This window comes from Siphateles boraxobius, unplaced genomic scaffold (genome assembly GCF_051911475.1).
Source record: "Siphateles boraxobius isolate OS27281-9 unplaced genomic scaffold, OSU_SipBor_1 2, whole genome shotgun sequence".
In the NCBI taxonomy this organism is placed as follows: Eukaryota; Metazoa; Chordata; class Actinopteri; order Cypriniformes; family Leuciscidae; genus Siphateles; species Siphateles boraxobius.
Genome location: NW_027508810.1, coordinates 12,430,569 through 12,458,099, shown reverse-complemented (window position 1 = coordinate 12,458,099; position 27,531 = coordinate 12,430,569). Strand labels below are relative to the sequence as shown.

At 43.4% G+C, this 27,531-nt stretch overlaps 1 protein-coding gene across 2 annotated transcripts in view; it reads left to right on the top strand.

Annotated features, from left to right (window-relative positions):
- The window catches only part of htr4 (5-hydroxytryptamine receptor 4), a 161,843-nt gene that overhangs the window by 36,304 nt on the left and 98,008 nt on the right, over positions 1-27,531 (top strand). For both annotated transcript variants that reach the window (XM_077235948.1, XM_077235947.1), the window contains exons 3-4: positions 17,064-17,177; positions 22,763-22,963. In XM_077235948.1, the coding sequence (XP_077092063.1) occupies positions 17,064-17,177; positions 22,763-22,963 (315 nt within the window). The remainder of the gene's footprint in view (positions 1-17,063; positions 17,178-22,762; positions 22,964-27,531) is intronic.

Below are 27,531 nucleotides of genomic sequence, written 5' to 3'. Positions count from 1 at the left end.
ACGGTGAAAGGACGAGACTCTGGAAGGGCGGCCATGACGGTGAAACGACGAGACTCTGGAAGGGCAGCCATGATGATGACGGGACAATACTCTGGAAGGGTGGGCAGCCATGACGATGACAGGACGAGACTCTGGAAGGCAGCCATGATGATGACGGGACAAGACTCTGGAAGGGAAGCCATGATGATGACGGGACGAGACTCTGGAAGAGCGGTCTTGACGATGACGGGACGAGACTCTGGAAGGGCGGCCATGACAATGACAAGACGAGACACTGGAAGGGCGGCCATGACGGTGAAAGGACGAGACTCTGGAAGGGCAGCCATGATGATGACAGGACGACACTTTTGAAGGGTGGGCAGCCATGACGATGACCGGACGAGACTCTGGAAGGCAGCCATGATGATGATGGGACAAGACTCTGGAAAGGAAGCCATGATGATGACGGGACGAGACTCTGGAAGGGCGGGCAGCCATGATGATGGCAGGATGAGACTCTGAAAGGGCGGCCATGACGAGGACAGGACGAGACTCTGGAAGGGTGGCCATGATGATGACGGGACAAGACTCTGAAAGGGCAGCCATTATGATGACGGGACGAGACTCTGGTAGTGCGGACAGCCATGATGATGGCAGGACGAGACTCTGGAAGGGCGGCCATGACGATGACAGGACGAGACTCTGGAAGGGTGGCCATGATGATGACAGCCCGAGACTCTGGAGCTGGCTGTTTTCTGGATCGGGGTAAATGTCTTCCAGACATTTGAGAATGGCGTCCCTCTCAGGGAAGTCCTCGGGTGTCTGAAAGTTCAACTGGGTAGTAGTAGTTGGCCCCCATCCAATATAGTGTTCTGAGGGTCTCATCATCATAGGGGGAGAGGATGGTAAGGAGGCAGAACTCCACGGATTAATCTAAAAAGTTGAGACCCTTCCGGGCCAAAGCAGTGAACTGTAGTGATGTTACATTTGACACTGAAGCTTCAAAGTGTGTATCGCGTATGCAGCACAATTTCTTATGAAGCTCTGTGCCGGAGCGCATATTGTTTTCAGAGAAACATGTGATCAACGGAAAACAAAGCCTCACTTTCTTTCAAGTTACGATGTAAATCCTTCACTTTGCGTGTCGGAATGTTTGAACCCAGACCACTACTCTACAGGTTTTTGGAAGTTTAAAGGAGTAGTTCACTTTTTAACCCTTTGGGGTCCAGAAACGCACCGGCGCGTTTTGCTCGATTTTTTTCACATAGCAGGAAAATAGACTTAAAATATTTTTGGTCATTCAGACTTAAGAAATATAAAAAATAAACTGTTGAATGTCTATTTTTTTATGTGTCCACTTACAATCGAAATAAAACATTGTGCTTTTGTAAAATGAAGAAAATAAACAGGGTGTGCTTTCTTTCACTCCATCTCCGTTAACCTTTATTCTGGAGCACGTCTCTAAACTTAAACAAAACTCAGCGAATACTATTCACCCAAGCATGAGCAATATATCTCTATAATCATTTAAGTTTGTACTTTTAAAATATCTAATTCAAAACTAAAATAAATATTCTCTGTTTATCTAATCTATAAAAAAAGAGAGAGGTGTCAGCCGATCTCATTATCGTTCTCTCAGCTCATTATTCTGCTAATGTGACACGCCCACGGAGAGCGCGCGGTATTCAAACGCAAATGATCTAAGGCAAGCCATTCAAACATGCCAATGCCCACCAGCTGGTTTATAAAACACATCATGTTTAATAAAAATTTGTACTTTACCTCGTCTTGCTACCTGTGAGGAATAATACTATCTAATAACCCTGAAAGTAAGTGCTTTGTTCTAATCTTAAGTGCTTTGTTCTAATCGCGATATTTAATAGTGTCTGTACACCACAAAAAGACTGTTTAAATATGAATTGCGTGTCTGTGTGTAGTCTAAATGATGAATGAACAGCACAGACGCACGTGCATTGTTTACTACAGTTATAGCGCGTGTCTGTGCCGTTCATTCACTCTCGCACCTACATTAGTAAACGGTATTTTTACATGAACACATCCAAACTATATTGCTATAGCCTAGTAAGATGAGTAAAAATAGACTGAAATATGTTGAAATAAAATGTCCGTATAAGCAACAAACTGCAAATTAACATGTATATGCTAATATATCATACACAATATGTTATAGACTAAATATGAATGTTTAGACAATATTTTGTGATTAGTTTTGGATAGATTATAAAGTTTTGACTGTAAAAAAAGACTACTGTCACATTAAATAGTTTTTGTTCACCAATTTCTGCTCATATGTTAAATATACTAGTATGATGTTTTTTCAAAAATAAAGTAGGTATGTTGAATTATCAACTAAGATGTTATTATAGTGTTTGTTCCAATATTCAAACTAATGAATCCTTACCTTTTTTAATACGTATGATAAAATGTATACTTTTTACAAAGAAAGAATACACTTGAAATATTGTTAAAATTGTAATTGTTGTTGTAATTGTAACCTATTTGTAATTGGTTTACAGTTTTAGTTTTTTCAATAACCATGCATAAACAATATTCTCTCAAAAATGCAAACATGTACATACATTTTGCTCACATATTATGGTAGCCCTGTTTTTGCTAAATAGAGTGTAATTACACTCTAATTATAGAGTGCTATTAATATGTTTATAAGCAACTTAAAAAAGCACAAATGTCAGGGCATGTCTAAACATCTCAAGGACCCCAAAAACACCTTGGACTCCAGAGGGAAAAAAACTGTTGCTGATAATTTACTCACCCCCATGTCATCCAAGATGTCCATGTCTTCTTCAGTCGAAAAGAAATTAAGGTTTTTGATGAAAACATTCCAGGATTTTTCTCCATATAATGGACTTCATTGGGTACCAAACAGTCCAAGGTCCAAATGACAGTTTCAGTGCAGCTTCAAATGGCTTTAAACGACACCAGACGATGCATAAGGGTCTTATCTTGCGCAACGATCGGTCATTTCAAAAATAAAAGCACAAATGCTCGCCTTACTGTGTTCTGTGATGCACGTTCGTGACTCTCCTGTTCGAACTCGTTCATCAAAATGAACAAATCTTTTTTTGAGTCATTTTGTTCATTCAACGAACGAAATGACTCGAAAAAAGATTTGTTAATTTTGAACGAGTAAAAAAAAAAAGTTTCTTAAAAAGTGAACTACTCCTTTAAGTCCATTTACTAGCATATATATATATATATATATATATATATATATATATATATATATATATATATATATATATATAATTGTAATGTCTTTATTGTCCACCAAGGTGGAAAATTATCTTTGGCTCACCAGCAATTAAAATAAATATACAGACCATAATAAAAAACAAATACATAAAACAGACAGATCACAATTCATAAAAAACAAACAAAAAAAATGTCATACTATAGTCATTTGGATTATCATTTACTTGCCGAATTGAGAATTTTAACAGCATTTGGAATAAAAGACCTCTTAAACATATTTTTATCTGCTAGAGGGGTTCTGTAGCGTCTACCCGATCTCATGGGCTCAAATTGACTGAAGAGAGGATGTGAACTATCTGCAAGAAAAGTCCTTGCCTTCTTCTTTGCCCTTTCAGCATAGAGCTGTACTAGTGGCCTCTGTTGTCTGCCAACTATTCTGCTTGCAATTGTCACAATTCTGGCAAGTTTGTTCTTAGATCTGCAATTTAAATGATCATACCAGGCTGTGAGATGAAAAGTTAGTACACTCTCTACCATGGATTTGTACACAAGTTCTAAAATATGCTGACTAACTCCAAGGCCACTAAGTTGTCTTAGAAGAAATAAATGTGGCGAACACTTATATATATATATATATATATATATATATATATATAAATAAGCCTATAGCCTATGTTACATGATCATATATTCTGACACATAAACAGCATAGAAAACAAAAAATATTTAGACCAACATTTATTTGCGTCAAGCAACTCTGTTGGTATTTTTAATATTAGTATTAATATAATTGTTACATTTAATTTATTCCCACACTTTAATATGTGAATTATATTATCAGAAAACTAAATATTTAGCGTTGTCAGGCTTTTATTTGTGCTTAATGGATAAAACAACGGTGCTGCGCACTCAGCTGCTCATAAACATGGCTGCTATAAATTTGACCTGCCACAAGATGATGCTTCGAATCTTTTCCCGAAACATTCAGGAGAAAGCCTTAGTGCTTCATGAGGCTTCATTTGCCCATCCCTAGTGAACTGTACTGCTTTATCCATTTTAACGGTCCAGTCTTGTCACACTGTGGTTATCTCAGGAACAGACTGAAGACTCCGATTCAAGATGCAAACTTAAACTTTAATAATAATACTCTGGAACAAGCTGACAGGCAGGGAAAACATGCGTTAACACAACAGAAACAAGACAAAGACTAAAAGCAAGGGTGCATCGTAAATAGCAAACAGAAACGAGATAATTAATCATACACAGCTGGGACAAATTAACTCATAATGACAGTAACCATAGAAACAAAGGAGTGGCGGGAAACAGAACAAATGAACACATGAACTGATCAAAAATATAAACATAAAATCCACACACAAACTGAAACTTGACATTAGTTGACATTTTACTTTATTAACAGATCTCCAACTCCAATGCAGGATATTTGGTGAAAAAAGAAAAAGAAAAAAATAGGTCCAAGAAGTCTTCTGCATAAGAGGATGTCTTGATGTGATGAAAACTTCCAAAAGTGCAAAAACTTTCTATGGACTGTAGACTTATGTTCAATGGTATGGATATAAAATTAAGTTTTATTCTAGGGGAGCGTGTTCATTTAATCCCGGCCGACAGTAAAATTTCAAGGACATACAGTATAAGCAACTGCTTACCTCACTCCAGAGAGAATTTTTCTTCCATCTCCCTCCTCATTCTGATCTCCTGCTTCACGTCTTAGCACCTATAATATTCAATTCTCTGTCTTTTTGTATTTTGTTCTTTACTCCAGTAGACTCCAGCCCTGCCATAATGGATTCATAATGCCAATTCAATATACAGTATCTCACTCTACGATTATATAAACTCTTGAAATTACCAATATATTGTCACAGAAAGTAGCAGATCCAAGTAATCTAAGTGAAGGGTCTAATTCGAGGTTATTAAATTCACACTGGGCATTTCATGCTGTCTTGTTTTTTCTGATTTATTCTAATTTGTTTCTTTAAACAACAAATTCACGTTAGACATGACATTCACTGCAAGATCAACACAGATTTCTGCTATGTCTTTAGACAGGTAGAGCTTTATACCTCATGAACAAAAGAAGTGTCAAACAATCTGCGGTTGAGCTGACTCTATCAGTTTTTTCAAATTCCCTGCCGTTCATTTGTCTCTAATGTGTGGTAGGGGGTTATCTCTTCTTAAAGCCTGCAGTCAAAATAACAGGCTTTAGCCTACAATTACATAGTCAGTGTCAATCTTGAGGGAAAACATTTTGTCGGATAAGAGCTACTTTTGAGTTTATAGGTTGTACAAGAGGCATTATGGTAATCTAAAATATACAAGAAAATGATTTTCACAATGCGATTTACCATCTAAATCTTTGTAGCATTATTCTATTTTATATTAGAATATCTGCTCCGAACTAATGTGAAAATATTAAAAATATACTTTTATGTCCACTAAACTGTGATAAAATAATTGTAAAATGTGACTAATTTGTTGAATTGTGAGATTAATATCCAAAAAAGTAAAATATACACTATTATTCAGATGTTTCACTAAAAAAAAAGTAAAAACAAAGATATTTTTAAAGTCAGTTTAATGTAATTTAAGAAATTACATTTTTACAGTGTTGGGGATGGTATGATTTTTAAAATATTTTTGAAAGTCTCTCACCAAGACTGCATTCATTTGATTACAGTAAAACGTCTCAGGTTACGTATGTAACCCTGGTTCCCTGATAGGGAACGAGACGCTGCGTTTGAGACGCGGTGGGAACGCTCTGCGTGATAACGTCGTGAAGCACGTGTAAAATCAGTCCAATGGAAGCCCGCTACGACATAGGTGACGTCATAGACCAGGAAACTATAAAGCAACCCTGAAATCATACCGCGATAGCTTCTGAAAAACCTGAAGCAAGTCGATCAGGGCATGCAGGAAGTATGGCAGGCAAACGCAGCTTCTCGTTCCCTATCAGGGAACCAGGGTTACATACGTAGCCTGAGACGTTCCCTTTCAAGGGAACTCGAGCTGCGTTTGAGACGCGGTGGGAACCCTATACCCACTACGCCATAGTGACAAATGCCCGTTCTGTGTGAGGTCCTGCGCACACTAAGAAGCAAGCAACCTCGCCCCAGGAGTGGAGAGGTCAAGGTCATAAAACCTGACAAATGTATGCGGAGAGGACCATCCTGCCGCATTACACACGTCAAGAAGGGAAACTCCCGAAATTAAGGCCATAGAGGCCGCCATACTCCGAGTAGAATGGGCCCGCACAGCCATAGGTGAAGGGTGTCCGGCCGCTTCATAAGCCAATGAAATAGCCTCGACTATCCATTTACTCATAACCTGCTTAGATGCAGGGCATCCTCTCTTGAGTGACCCAAAACAAACAAATAGTTGCTCAGATTTACGCCACAGGGCAGCTCTGTGAACGTAGGCATCTAAAGCCCGGACTGGACATAACAGGTTAAGCTGTTCCGGGTCAGGGGTATTAAAGGATGGAGGATAGAAGGCCTGCAGCACTATTGGGCCCCCAACATTCAGTGGGACCTTAGGAATATAACCCGGCCTGGGGTAGAGAAATGCCTTCACCATACCAGGTGCAAATTCCAGACATGAAGGAGCAACCGACAAAGCATGTAAATCACCAATTCTCTTGATAGATGAGATAGCAAGGAGAAATAAAGTCTTTAGAGTGAGGAACTTTTCAGAAACCTCCTCGATGGGCTCGAAGGGAGCTAAAGCCAGACCCTCGAGTACAATGGCCAAGTCCCAAGCCGGTGCTCTAGCGTGCAGTGCAGGTCTCAACCTCAATGTACCACGGAGAAAGCGAGTAATTAGAGGGTTTCTCCCAATAGAAGTACCCCCCAGAGGGGTGTGGTAGGCAGATATAGCCGCCACGTAAACCTTTAGGGTGGAAAGGGATAACCTGGCCGAGAAACGGTCTTGCAGAAAATCAAGAACTGAACCAACAGGGCAGTTAACAGGATCTAACTGACGTTCAACACACCACGTGGTGAAAAGTTTCCATTTTAGCGCATACAGCCTTCTCGTGGAAGGAGCTCTGGATTGAAGAATGGTTTCTACAACATCGGTCGAAAGACCAGTCTCCCTGAGCCTGGCCCCCTCAGAGGCCAGGCCCACAGTTTTCACAACTCCGGCCGAGGGTGAAATATCGTGCCCCCGGCCTGAGACAGGAGGTCCACCCTGATTGGGATCTCCAAGGGGGAGCCGTCCAGAAGAGACACCAAGTCCGAGAACCAAACTCGGGTCGGCCAATAAGGGGCTACTAGAAGCAGACGAGCCCCTTCTCGGCGAACCCTCTCCAGAACCCCCGGAAGCAAAGATATCGGGGGAAAGGTGTACAGGTGCAGCCTCGGCCACACCTGCACCATAGCATCCAGACCGAGAGGAGCTGGGTGCGTTAGAGAGAACCACATGGGACAATGGGTTGAATCTGATGATGCGAAAAGGTCTACCTGAGCACGACCAAACTTTTCCCACAGGAACTCCACCACTTCTGGGTGAAGTCTCCACTCCCCGGGCCTCAGCCCCTGTCTCGACAGAATATCTGCTCCCACATTCTGACGCCCCGGAATATATACCGCCTTGAGCGACAGTAACTTCCCCTGGGCCCATAGGAGGATCTGATGGGCCAATTTGCAAAGGTGACGTGACCTCAGACCCCCCTGATGGTTGATATAGGAGACCACCGAAGTGTTGTCTGTGCGGACCAACACGTGATGGCCTCTCAGGTCTGGCAGGAAATATTTGAGTGCTAGAAATACCGGCATCAACTCTAAACGATTTATGTGCCAGGAACATTGATGGTCCTGCCACAGACCTTGCGCCGAGCGGCCACTCATGACCGCCCCCCATCCCGTGAGGGAAGCATCCGTCGAAAGCGTGACGCGTCGACAAGGAGCCCCCAACACTGGGCCCTGGGCGAGGAACCAAGGTTTCTTCCACAAGGCCAAGGCACGAAGGCATAGCCGCGTGACCTTGATCTTGCGGAACGGATTTCCCCTCAGGGAAAACCCCTTGGTCCTGAGCCACCACTGCAGGGGTCTCATGTACAGAAGGCCAAAAGTAATAACATTGGACGCAGCTGCCATGAGACCCAACAGTCTCTGAAACTGTTTCACAGTGAGTGACTGGCCTAGTTTCACATTCTTGCGGCTGTGAGAATCGCAGAAATACGAGCAGGAGACAGGCGTGCCTGCATTGTGGTCGAATCCCAAATTACACCTAGAAAAGTGGTCCTCTGAGCAGGGAGGAGCACACTCTTTTTGGTGTTTAGCCGCAACCCCAAACTCTTTATGTGGGACAGAACAGCATCTCGATGCTGAACTGCCACCTGCTCTGACTGAGCTAAAATCAACCAATCGTCGATGTAATTAAATACGCGGATGCCCTGGAGTCTCAAAGGAGACAGAGCTGCATCCACGCATTTTGTAAAAGTGCGGGGTGATAAACCTAGGCCAAATGGAAGAACCCGATATTGGTATGCTTCGCCCCCGAAAGCGAACCTCAGGAACCTCCTGTGATGAGGATGGATAGATACATGGAAGTAAGCGTCCTTCAAGTCTATTGTGACAAACCAGTCCTCGGACTGAATCTGTGATACAATCTGTTTGAGTGTAAGCATTCTGAACTTGAGTTTCTGAACCCTGCTGTTTAACTGGCGCAGGTCTAGAATAGGACGCAGCCCTCCATCCTTCTTTGGAACAATGAAGTAATGGCTATAAAACCCTGACTCTCTGCTGGGAGGAGAAACCCTTTCTATAGCTCCCTTTCGAAGAAGTGTCAGTACTTCTTGCTCCATTACCAGAGCCTGCTGTGAGTCCACCACCGTGGGGAGGACTCCTTGAAATCTGGGCGGACGAGAACCGAGCTGAATTCTGTAACCCTTTTCTATTATGTGCAGGACCCATAGAGAAATATTTGGCAGAAGTTTCCACGCTGCCAGAAATTCCGATAAGGGAACCAGTCTCTCGAGACTGGCCTCTGGACTTGATTGAACAACCATTTCGGTGCCCTGAAGCGGCGAACCGGCAGGGAACAACCGAACTGACCATTCTACAACCCTCCTCAGAGGATTGCACGGGGTCGCTGACACCTCGGCGCCTGAAGCGGCGAACCGGCAGGGAACAACCGAACTGGCAGCGCTGCGACCCTCCTCAGAGAGTCGCACCCCAGAGGGCGCCGTTAGGAGAAACGATTTCTCAAAACCGTCCCTCTTTTTTTTTCATTCGACAGGACTTCTTGTCTAAGCTTTATTAGAGATGACGACAGTCCTCAGATCTTGCCTACCTCTAACTAGCTTAGTTCCTACGACCCTCCTCGGAGGATCCCTAGGAAAAAGCAGGCACCTCGGCACCCTGAAACGGCGAACCGGCAGGGAGACCGAACTGACTGCTCTACGACCCTCCTCGGAGGATCGTATGGTGACGCTGACACCTCGGTGCCCTGAACGGCGAACCGGCAGGGAACAACCGAACTGGCAGCGCTGCGACCCTCCTCAGAGAGTCGCACCCCAGTGGGCGCCGAGGAGAAACGATTTCTCAAAACCGTCCCTACCCCGGAGGGGACCACCCTTAGAAGCCTGATAGCCTCGGCATCAGGTCTTCTTTTTTGTACTCTATGCCAGTTTCAGGAACATAGATTGGTGAGGAAGAAACCTCTGGAACGCCGCTGAAAGGTTCAGTTTTCTTGAAAGCGGAGCGTCCAGAAGAACAGACATTTTTATCTTTCTTTTTCTTTATTTTTATATCAGAAAAACGTATACATATAAAATATATATATATATATATATATATATATTCTCGAATAGAGTCAATGCTGACATCCTCACATTCATCTATGCCCTTAAATACTTTACCCACCAGTACTGCCTAATAAAATTTATTTATTATTAAAGATGGCTGGTGGGTTAAAAATGATGACGCCGACTCGGGAGAGAGAAAGCTCGCAAGCGTCTCTATAATCCAAGGCACTGTCATACCATGATACTTAATACCCATAACATTACTCTAGTTAGACGTTTGGGTATTAAACACATACAATAGAAACCGTTTTATTCCACGATCACGACACCTCAGTGTGGAGATAGGGAAAAACGTCTCAGGTTACGACTGTAACCTATGTTCCCTGAGAACAGGGAACGAGACAATACGTCAACGACGCTATGGGGAACGCCTCAGGCGTGACAGGTGTCTGAAATCACTATCAAATCACGTCAATCATATTGACCGGCGACAGCCCGTGAATCATTAGCGTGAATTATTAACGTGCGACCTGGAAGTATAAAGGGGCGCCTTGCAAACATGACAAACCACCTTATCGTCTGAAGGGACTGTACGGTAGGCAAGCCCCGCGGCATGGCAGGGAGACGTATTGTCTCGTTCCCTGTTCTCAGGGAACATAGGTTACAGTCGTAACCTGAGACGTTCCCTTTCGAAGGGAACTCAACAATACGTCAACGACGCTATGGGGAACGATATACCAACGCCGCCATGCTAAGGGGAGTGCATGCCAAGTGGCAGTGACAACTGTCAGAACCAGCAACTTCAAATGAAACGCTAGAACCACTCACCCTCAGGTCACACTGGGCTGTCAGTGACAGCATTCCCTACGGTCATAGCCCAAGCTACAGCCTCACAGAAAAACCTTCATAAACATGGTTAAATGAAAGGTCTACTTGGGCCGGCTCCGGGCCTGGAACCTCAGCTTCCAATTAGAAGGGGTCCCTTCTAGGGAATGTGGCTAGGGAACCCAAGGGAACCCCAGCCAGTCACTATTCAGGGGAACGTACTCACCCCGAAATGCCACCAGGACGGCCTGACCTGGCGCCAGTACATAGACACTTAGTCTGGCCAAATCCTGTCTGTCTGAAGACAGAGCCTCTGGACAAATGCCTTAAGTAAGGCATCCAACCCGAGGGACTGCGAAGCTGGCAGTGAACCACTCGGCCCGGATCTCAGAGACGGGATATCCCGGAGAGTATGACTCAGCATAGTGCTTTCCGACCCTTGCTAGCGAGGGGAGTTTCTCTACTCGATCCACGGATCAACCCAGTGTCTGTGTTTCAAAACACTGAGGAGGCCTGTGAAGGCCTAAGGGCTGATCTAACTGGGAGGCCTCACGAGAGGCCTACGACCGTCTGACCAGACTCAGGAAGCCGCATGCTCAAAGAGACCCTCGTGAGGGGAGCACAAGGTCTGCCTGGTAGGCAAACCAGGCTGTAGGCAGAAAAGGTTCCGGGAGGGAACCTTTAGCAGAGAATGAACACTTTAGCGAGCCAGGGCGCAAGCTCGCCTTCAGCAGCTGCCTATTAAGGCTAGCTGAAACTGATAGCAAGAGACCACTAGCTTCATAAACCCAGCACCACTAGGGAGCGTTACAGGGAGGCCCGGAGAGGCCTACTACCTGATCCTTTATGGAGGCACGTGAGGCCTACTACCTGATAACCACAGTACGTGGGAACTCACCTTCAGGGAGGCCCGGTGAGGCCTGCTACCCTACGACCACAGTATGTGGGGAGCTCACCTTCAGGGAGGCCTGGAGAGGCCTACTACCTGGTAACCACAAACTGTGGGAACTCACCTTCAGGGAGGCCTGGTGAGGCCTACTACCTGACCGTTCTCAATCAAGGAGGCCTGGAGGAGCCTACTACCTGAAAAGCCCAGTATGTGAGATGCTCACCTTCAGAGAGGCCAAGAGAGGCCTACTACCTGATAACCACAGTACGTGGGAACTCCTCCTTCAGGGAGGCCCGGTGAGGCCTGCTACCTTACAACCACAGTATGTGGGGAGCTCACCTTCAGGGAGGCCTGGTGAGGCCTACTACCTGGTCACCACTTTCTGTGGGAACTCACCTTCAGGGAGGCCTGGTGAGGCCTACTACCTGACCGTTCTCATTCAAGGAGGCCTGGAGGAGCCTACTACCTGATAATCACAGCATGTGGGAACTCACCTTCAGGGAGGCCTGGTGAGGCCTACTACCTGACAGCCAAAATATTTGGGAGCCCACATCCAGGGAGGCCCAGAGCGGCCTACTACCTGACAGCCACAATATTTGGGAGCTCACATTCAGGGAGGCCCAGAGAGGCCTACTACCTGATAGCCAACATAAGTGGGAATTCGCCTTCAGGGCGGCCGGGTGAGGCCTACTACCTGATAACCATCTTAAGTGGGAATTCACCTTCAGGGAGGCCTGAGTGGCCTACTACCTGATAACCAATGGTAGCTTTGAGCCCTGAGTCCGGGTGAAAGTATAAGGTGGCCTGCTAAGGCCAGCCAGCTGGGGACTCGCCTATCAGGGAGGCCTGGTCGGGCCTACTAGCTAATAGCAAGTCATATTCTGCCATAAAGTACACTGTTGGAAACCATACTACACAGCATAATTCACTAATGGGCTTCCAGTAGCGCTATAAGGTATGTCCCACAATGTTGGGACTCACCTCCGAGGAGGCCTGTTTAAGGCCTACTACCCATCAGTGAGTCAACTGCCCGAACCACCAAGGCCAACCACGTAAAGTGAGCTGGCCTACAGTGCCCTCTGGGGGGCTGTCCAATCAAGGAGGCCTGCTGAGGCCTACTACCTAATGGCGCAGCCTTCGTTGGCAGAAAAACTGTTTACACAGCGCCTACAGCATCCTGGTGCCTAATCACATTGCCCATGGCAGTGTACTCCGCAAGAAAGCTAGCACCCTTAAAACAAGGGGAGTACAACATACGCCACTCTGCCTCAACGGAGGCCCCAGTTAGTCAGGGGCCTACCATCTATGCATGGGCGTCAGCTCAGGGCAATGCTCTGGCTTCAGGGGAGCGTACTTCGACCAAAGAAGAAGTGGAGCTTACTTCATACTCGACCCGAGCCATAGTGGTGCGAGGTGGGATAAAACAGAACTGGGAGTGAAGTGCTCAGACCTACCCTGTATCACAGGGGAATACTCACACCTCACCCTGAGGTTACCAGGGTGCGGGCCTGCCAGCGGCTCTAGGGGTGACAGAAATGTATCTGTGCCCAACCTAGGGGAGTGGGGCTTGAATGAAAGCCAACCACCTACAACCTAGCGCTCGAGCAGTAGCTCAGCGAGGTGAGTGAAGCCTAAACTGGCAGCCTAAATCCGTAGGCCAGTTCTGCATGGCAGAGTCGGGCAGGAAACCCAGTCTTCTTCGTGAAGCGAAAGACGGCCTAACCCTGCTCAATAAAGACATATATACCACGGAGGCCTGTTTGAGGCCTACCATGTCCTTACAAACCATCCTCAGCACCACGCTGCATTACTCTAGGCACCCCAGAATGCAGAGAAGGGGGCGGGCCTTGGCCTAACGACTCCCACGGGAGGAGGCTGTTTATACAGGGATGCTAGAAACCAACATTCACACAGTGAAGGGTCAGAGGAAGAAATGCTAAAATTTTTAGCAGAGCGCCTCTATTATCCCTGGCACAGCCTAGGCCAGCTACAGAGGCGGCCCTGGTGAGGGCCAGCCTGCAAGCATAGATCAATCTGAGGGCTCGGAGGAGCCACAGCCTTACTAAAGAATATAGTCTGTATTATTCCATACAAAGGGCTGCAGAATCGCTCAGCCTAATGAAACCCAAACAGAGCTCAAGGGGCGAAATACTCAGGAAGAAGTCAACGGACCCGTGGGCCGGACATAAGATCTATCTGAAGCTCTAGCGTCAGTCAACACTCTAAGTAAAAAATTCTAAGAGAGAGACCAACTACTCTACCCTGAGGTGGCTAACAGCCCGAAGGCTAACATAGTTATCGTTCTGGCCACCTAACGGGGAACTTCAGGGCCCTAATGATCCAGGAAACTTCTCTTACCTTATTACCTTGACATGACCCCATAGCTCTATACAGGGAACGAGGTCTGTAGAGAGATACATCTCGGAATTTTAATTCACAAAAAATTACTCTTAAAAGACCAGTCAGCTCACCTGCGGCGTGCGGAGTGAAGACTCGCCAGATAGTTCTTTATGACCCTGGGGTCCACCACTTTACATGCCTGAAAGAGGCGTTTCTACTAGCCAAGCCTAGGCGGGCCATTGTAACATCGTTCTTATCATAGGCCCAGCCCCAGGCCTGATGTAATGAACGTCTGGGGAGTCAGAAGAGAGGAGAGGGCTGGATTTCTTTTTAATGAAGCCCTCCGGGGAGATTATCCATCAGCGACACTGTGTGCGCTTGTGCTGGATAACCTCCCTCAGATCCCTCTTCTTGCGGGAGTCACGCCTCTTCTGCGCCCTGTTCCTCCACGGAGGGGGCGCACGAGAGGCGACACTGGCTCTCTGGCCCTGTCTACGGTCCTCGGACCGTGAAGGGCCAGGCCCTCCCGCCTGCCTGGGTGTGGAACCGGATCTCAGCGGTATGCAGGATCCTGCAGCAGGTCGGCCTGATATGCCTGCAGCACCGCCATAGTGTGCAGGGAAGCACCAGCCTGAACCGCTGTCGTGTATGCTCTGCCATTCAAACGTGCTGTTGACTTTAGCGGTTTGGATGGCAGGGTTGGATCTCTCAGTGTCGACGCCTGCCCAGACACGAGATAGTTCGCAAACGACTCGTCAAATGGGCGGCATCGACACATACCCATGCTCTGCGATCCCCTCAACATCAGCGAAATTAACCCGCTGATGTCGGTGAATACGGGCAGAGTATGGGCTCTTCCATGCCCTCTCGATCTCCGTGTGAAGATCAGGAAGGAATGGAAGGCTCACCTGAGCTGGTGTGTATGGCAGGGGAGAAACCGATCGCCAAGCCTACCGCGAGCGGTCTCTCCTCTAGCGCGTCGCCATGGCAGCTACAGCCTGTTGGGGGCGCGCTCCACAACATCCACCAGGTCTGCATACACGGGGCAGGGTGGCTGAGAGGGTTCAGGATCTACCTGATTATAAACCTCCTCAGCCATCTCCTGCTCGTCCTGAAGAGCAGCAACTGCAGGAAACCATTGGTGCCTGCAGTTCGCCCTCGTCAGCCGTCGAATCATTTGAGAGGTTTACAGGACTCTCAAGATGATCGATGAGCTCTATCTGGAAGCCCATGATGCAAGTCGCCGCTCTGCCTCGGCACGAGCGGGACCACGCGGACCAGACGTTGAACCCCCTTCACTCGAGAAGAGGGCCAGACGAGAGCGGAGCATTTTAAGAGAAAAACGCTCACAGTTCACACAGAGGATTCCCTCGAGAACCTCTCGTGCGCGCTCTTCTCCCAGGCAGGAAAAAACACACTCGCTGTACATTTCATTTTCTTACCGTTTCATTGAGTAGCGTTTTCAAACAGACAGTCCCTGAAGACGATGAGATGGTTTGTCATGTTTGCAAGGCGCCCCTTTATACTTCCAGGTCGCACGTTAATCATTCACGCTAATGATTCACGGGCTGTCGCCGGTCAATATGATTGACGTGATTTGATAGTGATTTCAGACACCTGTCACGCCTGAGGCGTTCCCCATAGCGTCGTTGACGTATTGTTGAGTTCCCTTCGAAAGGGAACCAGTAGTCCCCGACTAGGAGGCTGAGATACAGAGTTTTCCTGTTTTTTTAGATATATTTCATCTAATAAACTCTTTTTATTTTCACTCTCATAATGTTCAGCTGTCCAGTAAATATTTAACTAGCAACAGCATTAGAAAAGCCTCCTTTTAAAAGCTCCTCTTTATTCAACAGAGTTATGAGCTGCCTATTTTTTGAAAAATCAAAGATCTGCCTTTTTAATATTTTTATTTGTTTTGTTCACTTTTTCTTAACAAAACACTAACGATACCAATTCCTCAGAACTTGAAATCGCAGCACACTGGATCTGCAGGTGAAAGCTGAGATAGGGAGGGGCCCGTCCCAACCCACGCTGTCAGATCCGATTTCGAACCCCAAAATGCAAGTCGCCGCCGTGTCTAGGCAACAGCGGGACCCGCGCGGGGAGTGCAAACCGTACCGTCCTCCTCAAAGAACGATCGGCGAGAGCGGAGCGTCTTCATAGATAGACTCATACAATGCTCACAATCCGCCCCCTCGAGGACTGACTGAGCATGCTCCACTCCCAAACAAGCAACACAAAGCTGATGTGTGTGTCCCCACCCGTATATAACGAGGGCAGGGAACAACACACCGTCTATAATCTTGCTTGCTCACCATAATAATGATAGATATATTGGGCTTGACAGTCAACAATAAATAGACAAGGACAGATATACAGAGAGCGCTTGCTGAAGGTGCAGAAGCTATCGCGGTCTGATTTCAGGGTTGCTTTATAGTTTCCTGGTCTATGACGTCACCTATGTCGTAGCGGGCTTCCATTGGACTGATTTTACACGTGCTTCACGACGTAATCACGCAGAGCGTTCCCACCGCGTCTCAAACGCAGCTCGAGTTCCCTTGAAAGGGAACAGTAATTTTGAGAAATATGATATCCATTTAAAAATAAATGTTTCAATCATTATAATACTATTGATTAGAAACAAACAATGCTACACTTTGGTAAGATTCAAGTCATCAGTAACATAAAGAAATTATCTTTTTCACAAGGAGGAATTGTCTTGACTGTGTGGGCAATGTGCTTTCTATTCCTGGGCAGTGCTCTTACGCAGCTGTTTCCATGGGAATTGAGTTGGCAAAAGCTTTCTTAAATGTCAACATTTAAAAATTAGCAAATCAAACTTACTTTAAATGAATTTTAAAGACAGCATTCCTTCACTGAAAAGTATGCACCAGTTGTGTCTTCTGGACCTGAAATGTTTGTGCTATTGTTAGTCGCCTTCAAGACTATGACACTTATCAGTATTTTCTTCGTTCAATGCAATCAACTGATTTTCAATAAGTTTGTGTCTTCTCTCTGTTACCACAGCAACAGCTTGGTGAAGACGGTTGCTCTCATCAGCTTCCTGTCACTGGTCATGCTCATGAGCGTCCTGGGCAACCTGCTGGTTATGGTGGCCGTCTGCAAGGACCGGCAGCTCAGGTCAGAAACTGCCCATCTCCATCCACTGCTCTCCACTTATCTGACACACCAGGGGAAAACATCCCTTTTTAGCATTTCATTTGTGCAGCTCAAGTGAACTGACATGACTCATGTTTGAGGTAATTCTTTCTGGATGGTTCTTTTTAGGTTTTGCAGGGTTTAAATCTGAATGGCAGACATTGTTATGTAGTTTCGTCTCACTCTGCAATTTTTAAAATAACAGAGTTCATGTGTTTCTATTAAAGGATATAGCAGACTTTCAGAAATATTTAGATCAAATTCAGACAGTTAATCTTTATTTATTATAACTTTACAGGATGACAAATAAAGAGCTACAATTACTCATTGCTTGGTTCGCCTACATGATTGGGGAAAAAAATTTTGTCAAGCAGATGGAATGCTTTTTAATTGGGATGTTTTTAAACCAGTAAATACCACAAAAATCACATAATTAAATTAATGAAATAATTACTAGTGTTTGTGGTGTTGTTTTCCAACAGAAAGTGATTTCACTTCCTGGTGGAGGATGTGCTTTGTTAGTTTGGATTTTACAAAGGCTAATAGAATGAAATCATAGACCTTGCTGGGGGGAAATATACATTTACCAATTAAAACCGTATTCCCAAGAAAACATGTTCTGTTTAGAAAACACACATTTTGATTAGAAAAAAAAGTGAACAAAAACTGGTAATTTCTTTAATATTTATCCACTTTCTGTGATAAAAAAGCAATATGATACAATATGACTTATATAATGAATTGCAAGATTAATATTTTATCCAAAATAGTAAGACACTGTATCAATCAAAAGTTAGTGATCTGTTTTTTTTTAAGTCTCTTATGCTCACCCAGTAAAAACAGTAATAAAAAACAACATTGTATGTTTCTTTTGTCTCTCAAGCCTATAGGCACCATGTTTTTGTCATGAAATCTCTGAAGTCATGTCAATTATCTACATTCATCAAGGTTACCAAGAAACTCTTTGAAGTGTCATGCACTAAAAGTTATGTTATGATGATAGTGATAAATGTCCTTAAAATAGGCCGTCCGAACACTCCTCCGTCATGTAATCTTGTCATTCACACACAATACACAGTTTAATGGTTTTTATTTTAGTTAAGCAGTTCACCAGCTCATAAACACTTCTACATAGCCTCTTTGGGTTTCATTTCAGTGGGTAATTAATTAGCAGCTTGTTAATTACTCCTTTGGAGTCCTGCTGGGTTCTTGGAAAACTATGCTGCTATTGTTTTTATATCAATGAAAGCCACTGGCTGAATGGAGCTCTGAGTCCTTGTTTAACAGAAATAGTCCAAGTCTGACAGGAAATAAACGTGGTTGTTTGCTTAAGCTCCAGATCTCCACCCACACTGTACCATATCTTACTGTAATTACCATAATTTCAGATTGTCTAGAAAGTGTCAACACCATCACGAATGTGAAATTCTAATGAAGCCGTTGATATGGACCTTCTGAGACAGCCAATTTCCTTCTGAATCTGTAAAATGATTCTTAGGTTCTTAATTCACCCAAAAAATGTCTGTCCAAAAATTCTGTCATTATTTACTCACTCTCATGTTTTGTGGCACATAAAAGAAGATATTTACAAGCATGTTGGTTACTAACATTGTATGGACAAAAAAACACTGAGAGATTTCTCAGTTCAATTTCTCAATTCGTACATTGTATGGGCAAAACACTGAGAAAATACCTTCTTTTGTCTTCCACTCTTCCTTCAATGCTGACAAAACAACCAATTATTTTAGGGCTTTTCTTTTGTTTTTGTGATTGTTGTTTACTTTTACAAACTGAAGTATGGAAGTAATGCATGTCAAAGCAGCTTTTCTATTATACATTTTATAAGTATTTTTTTTAGGTGCTAACTAGCAGCACAGATACCGGTTACTCAGACTGCTGGAATTCCCAGCATGCACTAGAGCATGAATAAATAATATGGTTGCATTGTTTGACCATTTACCCGTTTAATTTACAGTTGTTGTTGATTTTCCCCAGAGCAAGACATCGGAAAATAGTTTAACGGCTGACATTTTCCTACACTGGATGTAAGTGTCACATTGGGCGACACTTACATTTTATGATGTCCGTTTTAATTACATTAAAAATATTACCTCAAAAAACGTTAGTTTGATTTTTTTCACTTTGTTCAATTTCAGACTCAAAGACTCATATAGGCCACCGGGGGGCGGAATATATGCCTCCGCCTTAGCACGCATAAAGCTTGCCGCGAAGAACTGGCAAAAGTAGCCTAATGATAATGAATGTGTTAGGGGGAAAAACGACTCGGTTACTAACGTAACCACGGTTCCCTGAGAGGAGGGAACGAGTATTGCGTAAGTAGCTTACGCTATGGGAAAACTCCTTTTCTCGAGAATACTGAAGTCTTTATGTAAAACGCATTGCAGCTGCACAGCTGACAGCAATGAACGAAGGAAGCTCGTCATTGGCTGTGCTGCGGCAACTTGCTCGAACCAATGACGGGGCGACTCTGAATGCGCGACCAATGAGCGCGCTTCGCGCCCGCCAAGATGGGCGTGGCCAAGAGCTATTTATTGGGCGCCCCGTCATGAGAGTTCTTTAGGTTAAAACGACTGAAGCGAACTAACCAAGCACAAGCATGGCAGCTTACGCAATACTCGTTCCCTCCTCTCAAGGAACCGAGGTTACGTTAGTAACCGAGTCGTTCCCTTTCGAGAGGTCTCTCCTATTGCGTAAGTAGCTTACGCTATGGGAACACCATGCAAAACGCTGTGCATGCTGAACTTCGCCTTATGATAGCCAGAGGCAGGTGCCTGAGCTGAAAAGCAAAGTTATCATCCAACTAGCCGGCAGAGGCGAGCTTTATATGTGGGAAAAAATACAGAGCGGCTAGAAGGCGCTCAGTGTGACACAAGCACATACATAATCTAGATACGAACTCGTAGTTCAACTAGCATCATGCTGATAGTACATTGGAATGCAATGTCGGGACCTGTAGGTTGTAGAACCTGATAAATGTGGACGGTGAGGCCCAGCCTGCCGCACAAATATCCTCGATCGGTATCCCGCTCGACCATGCCCAGGAAGAAGCCACACTCCTGGTGGAGTGTGCTTTGACTCCCGAGGGGCATTGAAGTCCCTTAGCTTCATAAGCCAGTGCTATAGCCTCAACTATCCCGTGAGAGATTCTCTGCTTTGAAACGGCGGAACCTTTCGTACGGCCGCCAAAGCATACAAACAGTTGTTCTGTCTGTCTGAATAGGGCAGAACGCTCCAAATACACTCTGAGAGCCCTAACGGGGCAGAGTAGATTAGCGTCGTGTTCGTCTGCTGGAGATGACAGCGCAGTTAGGGAGATAACCTGTGCTCTGAAGGGAGTGGTGAGCACTTTAGGAATATACCCGTGTTTCGGTCTAAGGACGACCCTGCATTCGTTAGGTCCAAATTCTAGGCAGGCAGCGCTTGTCGAAAGCAAAACAAACCTTTAATCACTGATGCTGTTCAAGCTGGACATAGTAGATATTATTTCAGTTTCTGACATACTCCACACACTTAAGTCTGTCAACAACAGGAGAAATAGAAGAGTGAACGAATGATCACTTTGATGCGTACAGTGTAAACAGCTCGTTTGCATCTCTCTGTAGAGACTTCAGAAGGATTCCAGCATCGGAAAGAAGGGGATGGTTTATTTTAGGGGCGTCCTGAATCACGTCTGAGGATTTTGTTTGTTCGGAGCATTTGACTACAGATTGTTTTGTAAATGTAGCACAGTGGATAAGGTTTCAAAACACTTAGTTGCATACAATAGTGAGTGGACGTTGATATTGTTTTCTATGCAATGACGTTAGCAAATCATAACAGTGGCCATTTACTGACAAGCCTTAAAGGAGCCGCCCCTTGAAAATGGATTGTTTATATATATATATACGAACTTACAAACTGTTGCCTTCATGTTGTATGTCTTATGAACACTTGAGAAGGAGAGAAGAAACAGTTTAGAGAGCTCTGTACTAAAAAAGCTGTTGGTTTCTTTTGTGTCTAAAGCCGAGAGGCAGCGCTAGGCTTCTTATCTCATCAAACGTCATGCCACACATCACTTCATACATTCCTTCCTCTATTTCACATACTATACTTCCTTCTGATTTATAAATTGCTTATCCTGTCCCATACCACCCAGATTCCTTCACTCAAAGGTCATGTTTCCACTCTAACACCTGTGTAATGCTTTTCTGATAGTAGAAGTCCTGAGAAAAAATAATCTAAAAATAATCTCAATGTTACCATTTGAATCACGTGCCAAATGTTATGTTGTGATAGTAATGACAAATGTCTTTAAAAGAGTCTGCTAGGGTCAAATGGAACATCTGGTGCCATTTTGCTTTAATGATGCATCCAAAAGTGATTTGTAAATACTGACACACTATCTTATGGTGTAATTATTGGATGCATGTTGCTTTTCATTCTTCAGAATTGCTGTCAAATGTTCATGAAAGCCAATCAGTGCCCCTCTCTGCATTCTTTCAAAGATGTATATTGTTCACAGGCAGCTGGTATGCGGATTTTATGCCATGTTATGGTTACGTGACAGAATGATTTGAGCCTATTAATGCTTCTCAGTGAGCTATATATAGATATCTGTTTTCAGATGCTCAAGCAAGAGTTTTATTACTCATTAATTGGGTGCGCAGAGCTCTGGACATTATCAAGGGGAGCGAACATTATGACAACCTATCAGCAACTGACCACACACAAAGCACAGACACACGCAGATAGCTTCAGTAGATATCTTGTTACTGTTTTCTCCAAATGATTTAATAGTGAATATTAATTTCTAATCATGAAGGAACACATCTTGTCGAGCTGCTGTGATTACATTTATTATTGAATTTAAAGGGATAATTCACTCAAAAAGGAAAATTTAATTTGCACAGTCGCATGGACAATATTTATAATACACTGAATCAACTATTAGTGTAGTAGGATTTGAAACACTTTTTCACTCAGACATTGCTAGTAAATTTCACAAATAATTACAAAGAAACAGCAATTCAATTAAACATGACATTTTGCAGTAGAAAGACTGAAGTATTTTCTTGTAAAACACTTCAATAATTATTGATTTTATGAATTATAATTATTTGTTTTAATTGCAACTTTGAAAAAAAAATTATTTTGTGTCCATGCTTGTTTACTAATTGTTTTCACCTAAAAATCTTTAAAAACAGAAAATAAACATTTAAAATTGTATTTATCTGAATTAAAAAAAAAGCTAAAAGAGAAGAAAGTTACGTCACACTTTAGATTAGGATCCAATTCTCACTATTAACTTACTATTAACTATGACTTTTACCAAAATAAACTCCTAATTATTGCTTATTAATAGTTAGTAAGGTAGTTGTTAAGTTTAGGTATTATGTAGGATTAAGGGATGTAGAATACGCTCATGCAGAATAAGGCATTAATATGTGCCTTTTAAGTACTAATAAACAACCAATATCATTTAATATGCATGCTAATAAGCAACTAGTTAGAATTGGACTCTAAACTAAAGTGTTACCGAAAGTAATATATCTTTGTTTCTGCTGCAGGAAAATCAAAACCAACTACTTCATCGTCTCGCTGGCGTTTGCTGACCTGCTGGTGTCAGTGCTGGTGATGCCGTTTGGTGCCATAGAACTGATCCATCAGAACTGGATCTACGGAGAGACCTTCTGCCTGGTTCGCACCTCTCTGGACGTTCTGCTGACCACCGCCTCCATCCTACACCTGTGCTGTATATCCCTTGACAGGTAAAAAACAAGAAAAAATACCTTGCCCTTTCAGTTCAGGATGCTCACGGGGCGTCTTGGTTGTATATAAATCACGCGGTGCTATTAATTTAAATTCCATAAACGTATAGTCTTGACACATGACTGCAGTTGCTGTTGTCATGGCAGCCATAAATTGTTTCGCCACCGAGGACAAGCACTTGAGAGTTTAGTTCTGCGGACTGTGTAGTGATGTTGTTTCCATGGTGATCTATGTGTGGCCACACAAAGTCCCTTGCCAAGTAAATCGTTCACCAACTGCAGTGATCACATGTGATTATGAACCTAACAAACTCTTAAAGTCGAGCAACAGGCAAACCTTTAAAAAGAGAAACATATTGTTGCTGGACAGTGAATAAGCAATAAGCAAATAGTCGTGTTAGATAGGGCTTTTCACACCAGGGAAGCGCAAAAAGGTGCTAATGGGTTCAGGCAACATTTGATAAAGAAAAAAATAATTGTATAAATATTTTTTTATGTATATTTTTTTAAATAAACCGTGATGCATTTTTTGGTTACACTTTACAATAAGGTGTAATTTGTTAGCATTAGTTAATGTATTAACTAACATGAACTGACAATGATCAATATATTTTTACAACATTTACAAATATATACCTTTATATTTTAAGAAATGGGTCTGCTGCAGGGGATCATCATATTTGATAGTGCTTGACATCAGAAAGTTTGAAAACCTCATATTTAGCTGATGCTTTTATGCAACGTAACATACAGTAGACCTGTTATTGAGAAAGAAAAAAATAATTCATTTTGTAACAACCCAAAGTTAAGTGCCTTGCTCAAAGGCACAGTGGTGACAAATAAATATGAATAAACAGTTCTTATGTTCTCTTTGGCACATGTTTATGATTTATGATCCATAAACACAGAAGGTTTCATAAAAGATTGTTGCTCTTTGCGAAACGTTAAGGTTGTTTGTTGAAGTAGCTGTAATTTTGTTCTGCTTCCATCTACTTGGCTTCGTGTACACCATCATGTTTGCCCCAGTCTGATCTTATCCTTTTTTTTTCTGCACATAACTATAATGGACAATTTGTCTAAACTCTGTGAATGGGCATTCAGCTGTAATACATTTTATGCTTTGACATTCTATTTAGTTTCTGGCCTTGTTCCCGTCGGCAGCAAATGCTCCATCGTGAATAATAAAAGGAGAAAATAAGAGGTACTCAAACATGGTTTAGTATCTGACACGTCTTGTGTGACACTGGCACATTGTAAAGCTACTCCACTTAGAAGTTCAATAAAGACCTAAGCCTTAGTATGCACTTCCCTCCGATGTGAACCACCCTTTCAGCTCCAGTCCTTTACCCCAGAGTGATGCATTAGACCAGAGGACTGATATTCAGGATGAGCTTTGAGTGCTCAGCTGCTTCCCTAGTTTGCCTCATTCGGCCCCTGTAGTCACACAGACCGCCTTCCAATGCATCGCTTGTTAAAGGGGGCATGAGGGCACACTGAGAGGAGGGGGGCTTATAATATTTGGTTTGTTACGAAATGTACCTCTTTCTCCGTTTGACGTGTGTACCTCTCTCTCTTTCTTTATTCTGGCCCACAATTCCACTGAATTGAGAGTCAAATAATGATGTAACTATCTACGTTTCTGCAGTACATTCCCTGCCTATAAACAAAGATGCAGCATTGCAGTCTATGCGTACTATAATCTTACTTCTAGTTTTGAGAACATATGAAGTAAATAATTGATTCATCTTTATGTCATCATGAGTTGCTTTTGATGCAACAGCCATAATTTAAATGCAAATGAAAAAAAAACATAGCAATCAATTTATGATGTTTACTTGTGAATGAGTACACTTAAGCATACTTTTAAAAAGAATACTTCATGGAAATAATATACTGTAAAGAACTACAGTATATTATTATATTAAATACTGCATGTTAAAGATAGTGAAACTTGTTTTGAAACACTTTCATTGAATGGAAAATATCTTTCCTCTAACCCACTAATAGCCTTAAATGTTAATAATAATGTGGCAGATGTTTTTTATGTGACTTTTAGAGAGACTTTTATGGCAGTCAGTTCATAATCTATCTTTTTTCTGTTAATCTTTTCCCGTTACTATCATTATGCATCGCACCTTGCATTTACGCTCCACTGAGGTCTGCTTCTGTGATTTTCATCAAGACAGTAACGTTTTCCTGAGTAAGAAGGAATGAAGAGGTTCCAGTCAGTTCGGCTACAGGCGGCACTTATGACAATCATGGGTCTTGTGGAAAGGAAACGGCACCCATTCTGGCTATTTCACAAGTCATTTGCCTCTCTGAGTTTTGACAATGAGGCTGGCCGGGTGTCCTTCAGGCACTCACTTAGCACATACAGCAATAATAGCCATGTCATCTCAATTTAGACTGTGTGAAATGCGCTCCGCCTTGTTTTTAAAAGCTGCTTTCTCCAATGTAATTCTTCTTCGGCCTTCGGGTTAGTAGCAGTCTCTTCTCATTTCTCACAAAAACCTCACTCACCGAGCAGCATGTGTTTAGAGTCTGCGAAACCGCGTGAGTCTCTTCAGATGATTTGCAGTCTCAGTGTTGATTTACTGCTTAATTTAGTGCTCTCTATTATGCCTCCACTCATCTGGCTCATTCCGGTTGAATACTAATTGTATGTGCTCATTAGCTGTGTTGTTAGTGCGTCACAAGCTGCCACTTACATATGTTTTCGAAACTTCTGTAGTTCTTCTTGATAATCGTATATCAGCAGGTGAGAATAGTCTTCTTGGTGAAATATCCACGATAAGCAAGTTCATATACTTTATGGCACTATACATAGGTACACTTAGAGAATAGACCACACACAAAACTGTCCCAAAGTAGTTTTTGTGCTTTCATTATGCTTTTATAGAGAAAATGTGTTTTTTTTTTTTACTGATGACACATTCTAATCATAGCACAAAAATTATTGTTGTCATTAATATAATCTTTGCCTTGTGACATCATATAAAGTATAAAACAAGTATAAAGTTCCCTGAGAGGCATAACTGAATAAGATGTCCAACAATAGAAACATGTATTCTTATTGATTTAGAAATATATATAAATGTATCTTCTGATGACAGGATTTTCATTTCTGGGTGACCTATACCTATATATAATGCATATTTAATATTGCCTGTATTGTTCACTCTTATTTTAATGATTTTCACATGACTTTAAATGATTGTAATGCACAACATGAAGATAAAAGTACCACCCAATGTGAATGGGCACCTACTCGTGGATTGTCTCATGGACAAGTTAAAACGATTGATGTTGTTTACAATACAAAATTTGATTGGATGGATAAAAATAACAATACATTTTAGTTTTATGTAGAGGCAGGGCCTGAAACTAACTTTTTGCCATGTCTGCCAATGGCTGGTGGCTAAGGAAATGTACCAGCCATAAATATATATTTTTTTTACCAACCATGAAACTATTTTTGCAAAAAGAGGCAGTACACCATAAATGTAGATACCAATGAAAATTCACAAATCTATATTCCAATTGCAATACTGCAGCTAAAACTACTACCCTAACTAATATGCATTTAAAACATTAATAAAGACAAGTGACAGTGGTTCCCTATCAGTCGGTCACTCTCTACATAGGTCGTGACCGACGAATAGGAATCTTGCTAGAGAGGCCAATCTACTTTGAGTGAAACTAAACAAGCCAATGCACATTGGCGTGCAATCATTTGCATCAGCTGTTCATCCTCGCAGCGCAGGTATATAATGAGCAGCAGGTGCGATTGCACTTTAGCATTTTGCTTCGGAGCCAAGCACTTCAATGCCTTCTATCAAGACTGTGAAGTCAAACGAGCCTTTCTTGGACCTCTCCATCCCGGTGTGGGCGTGACAGCACACCAGCGCGAGTGGTCTCTCTCTCTCTCTCTCTCTCTCTCTCTCTCTCTCTCTCTCTCTCTCTCTCTCTCTCTCTCTCTCTCTCTCTCTCTCTCTCTCTCTCTCTCTCTCTCCTGTTTCCTTTGAGTTTTTTGAGCAAACAAAAAGGCTGTTTTAACAGCTAGTAAGGTGCGCCAGTGAGAGCACTAAAGAGCTTTTTACCTGCCAGTTAGACCTGCCAGTGAGAGAGAGAGAGACAGCGCACAGACAGGTGCACATTCCTATCTGTGTTCGCGGTGACCGTTCCCTTGCATGCTTCAGCACCAGTGAGAGCAGTCCCTAAAAGAGCTTACACAGATAGATCACGTCTTTTTCAAGATGAATTTCTATCTGTGTGTTTCTGGATGCAGTCGTTACCTGGGGTCACGGGATGGTCACAATCGCTGCTTCGTGTGTCTGGGCCTCGAACACACTGAGGCTGCCTCAGTGTGTTCCGGGCCCAGACAAAGGCCCAGTTCGTGGATAAATCATGCACCCATTGTGGCAAGATGACCATCTCGGAGCTACGGTCAAGACTCTCGTTGCTGCAAAGGAGCGGAGTCACCGTGCCTCTGCCTCAATCCAACCCTCCCCAGAGGGGAGGTCAGGACACTACAGTCCCTACTTCATTGTACCCAAGAAAGGCAGTGG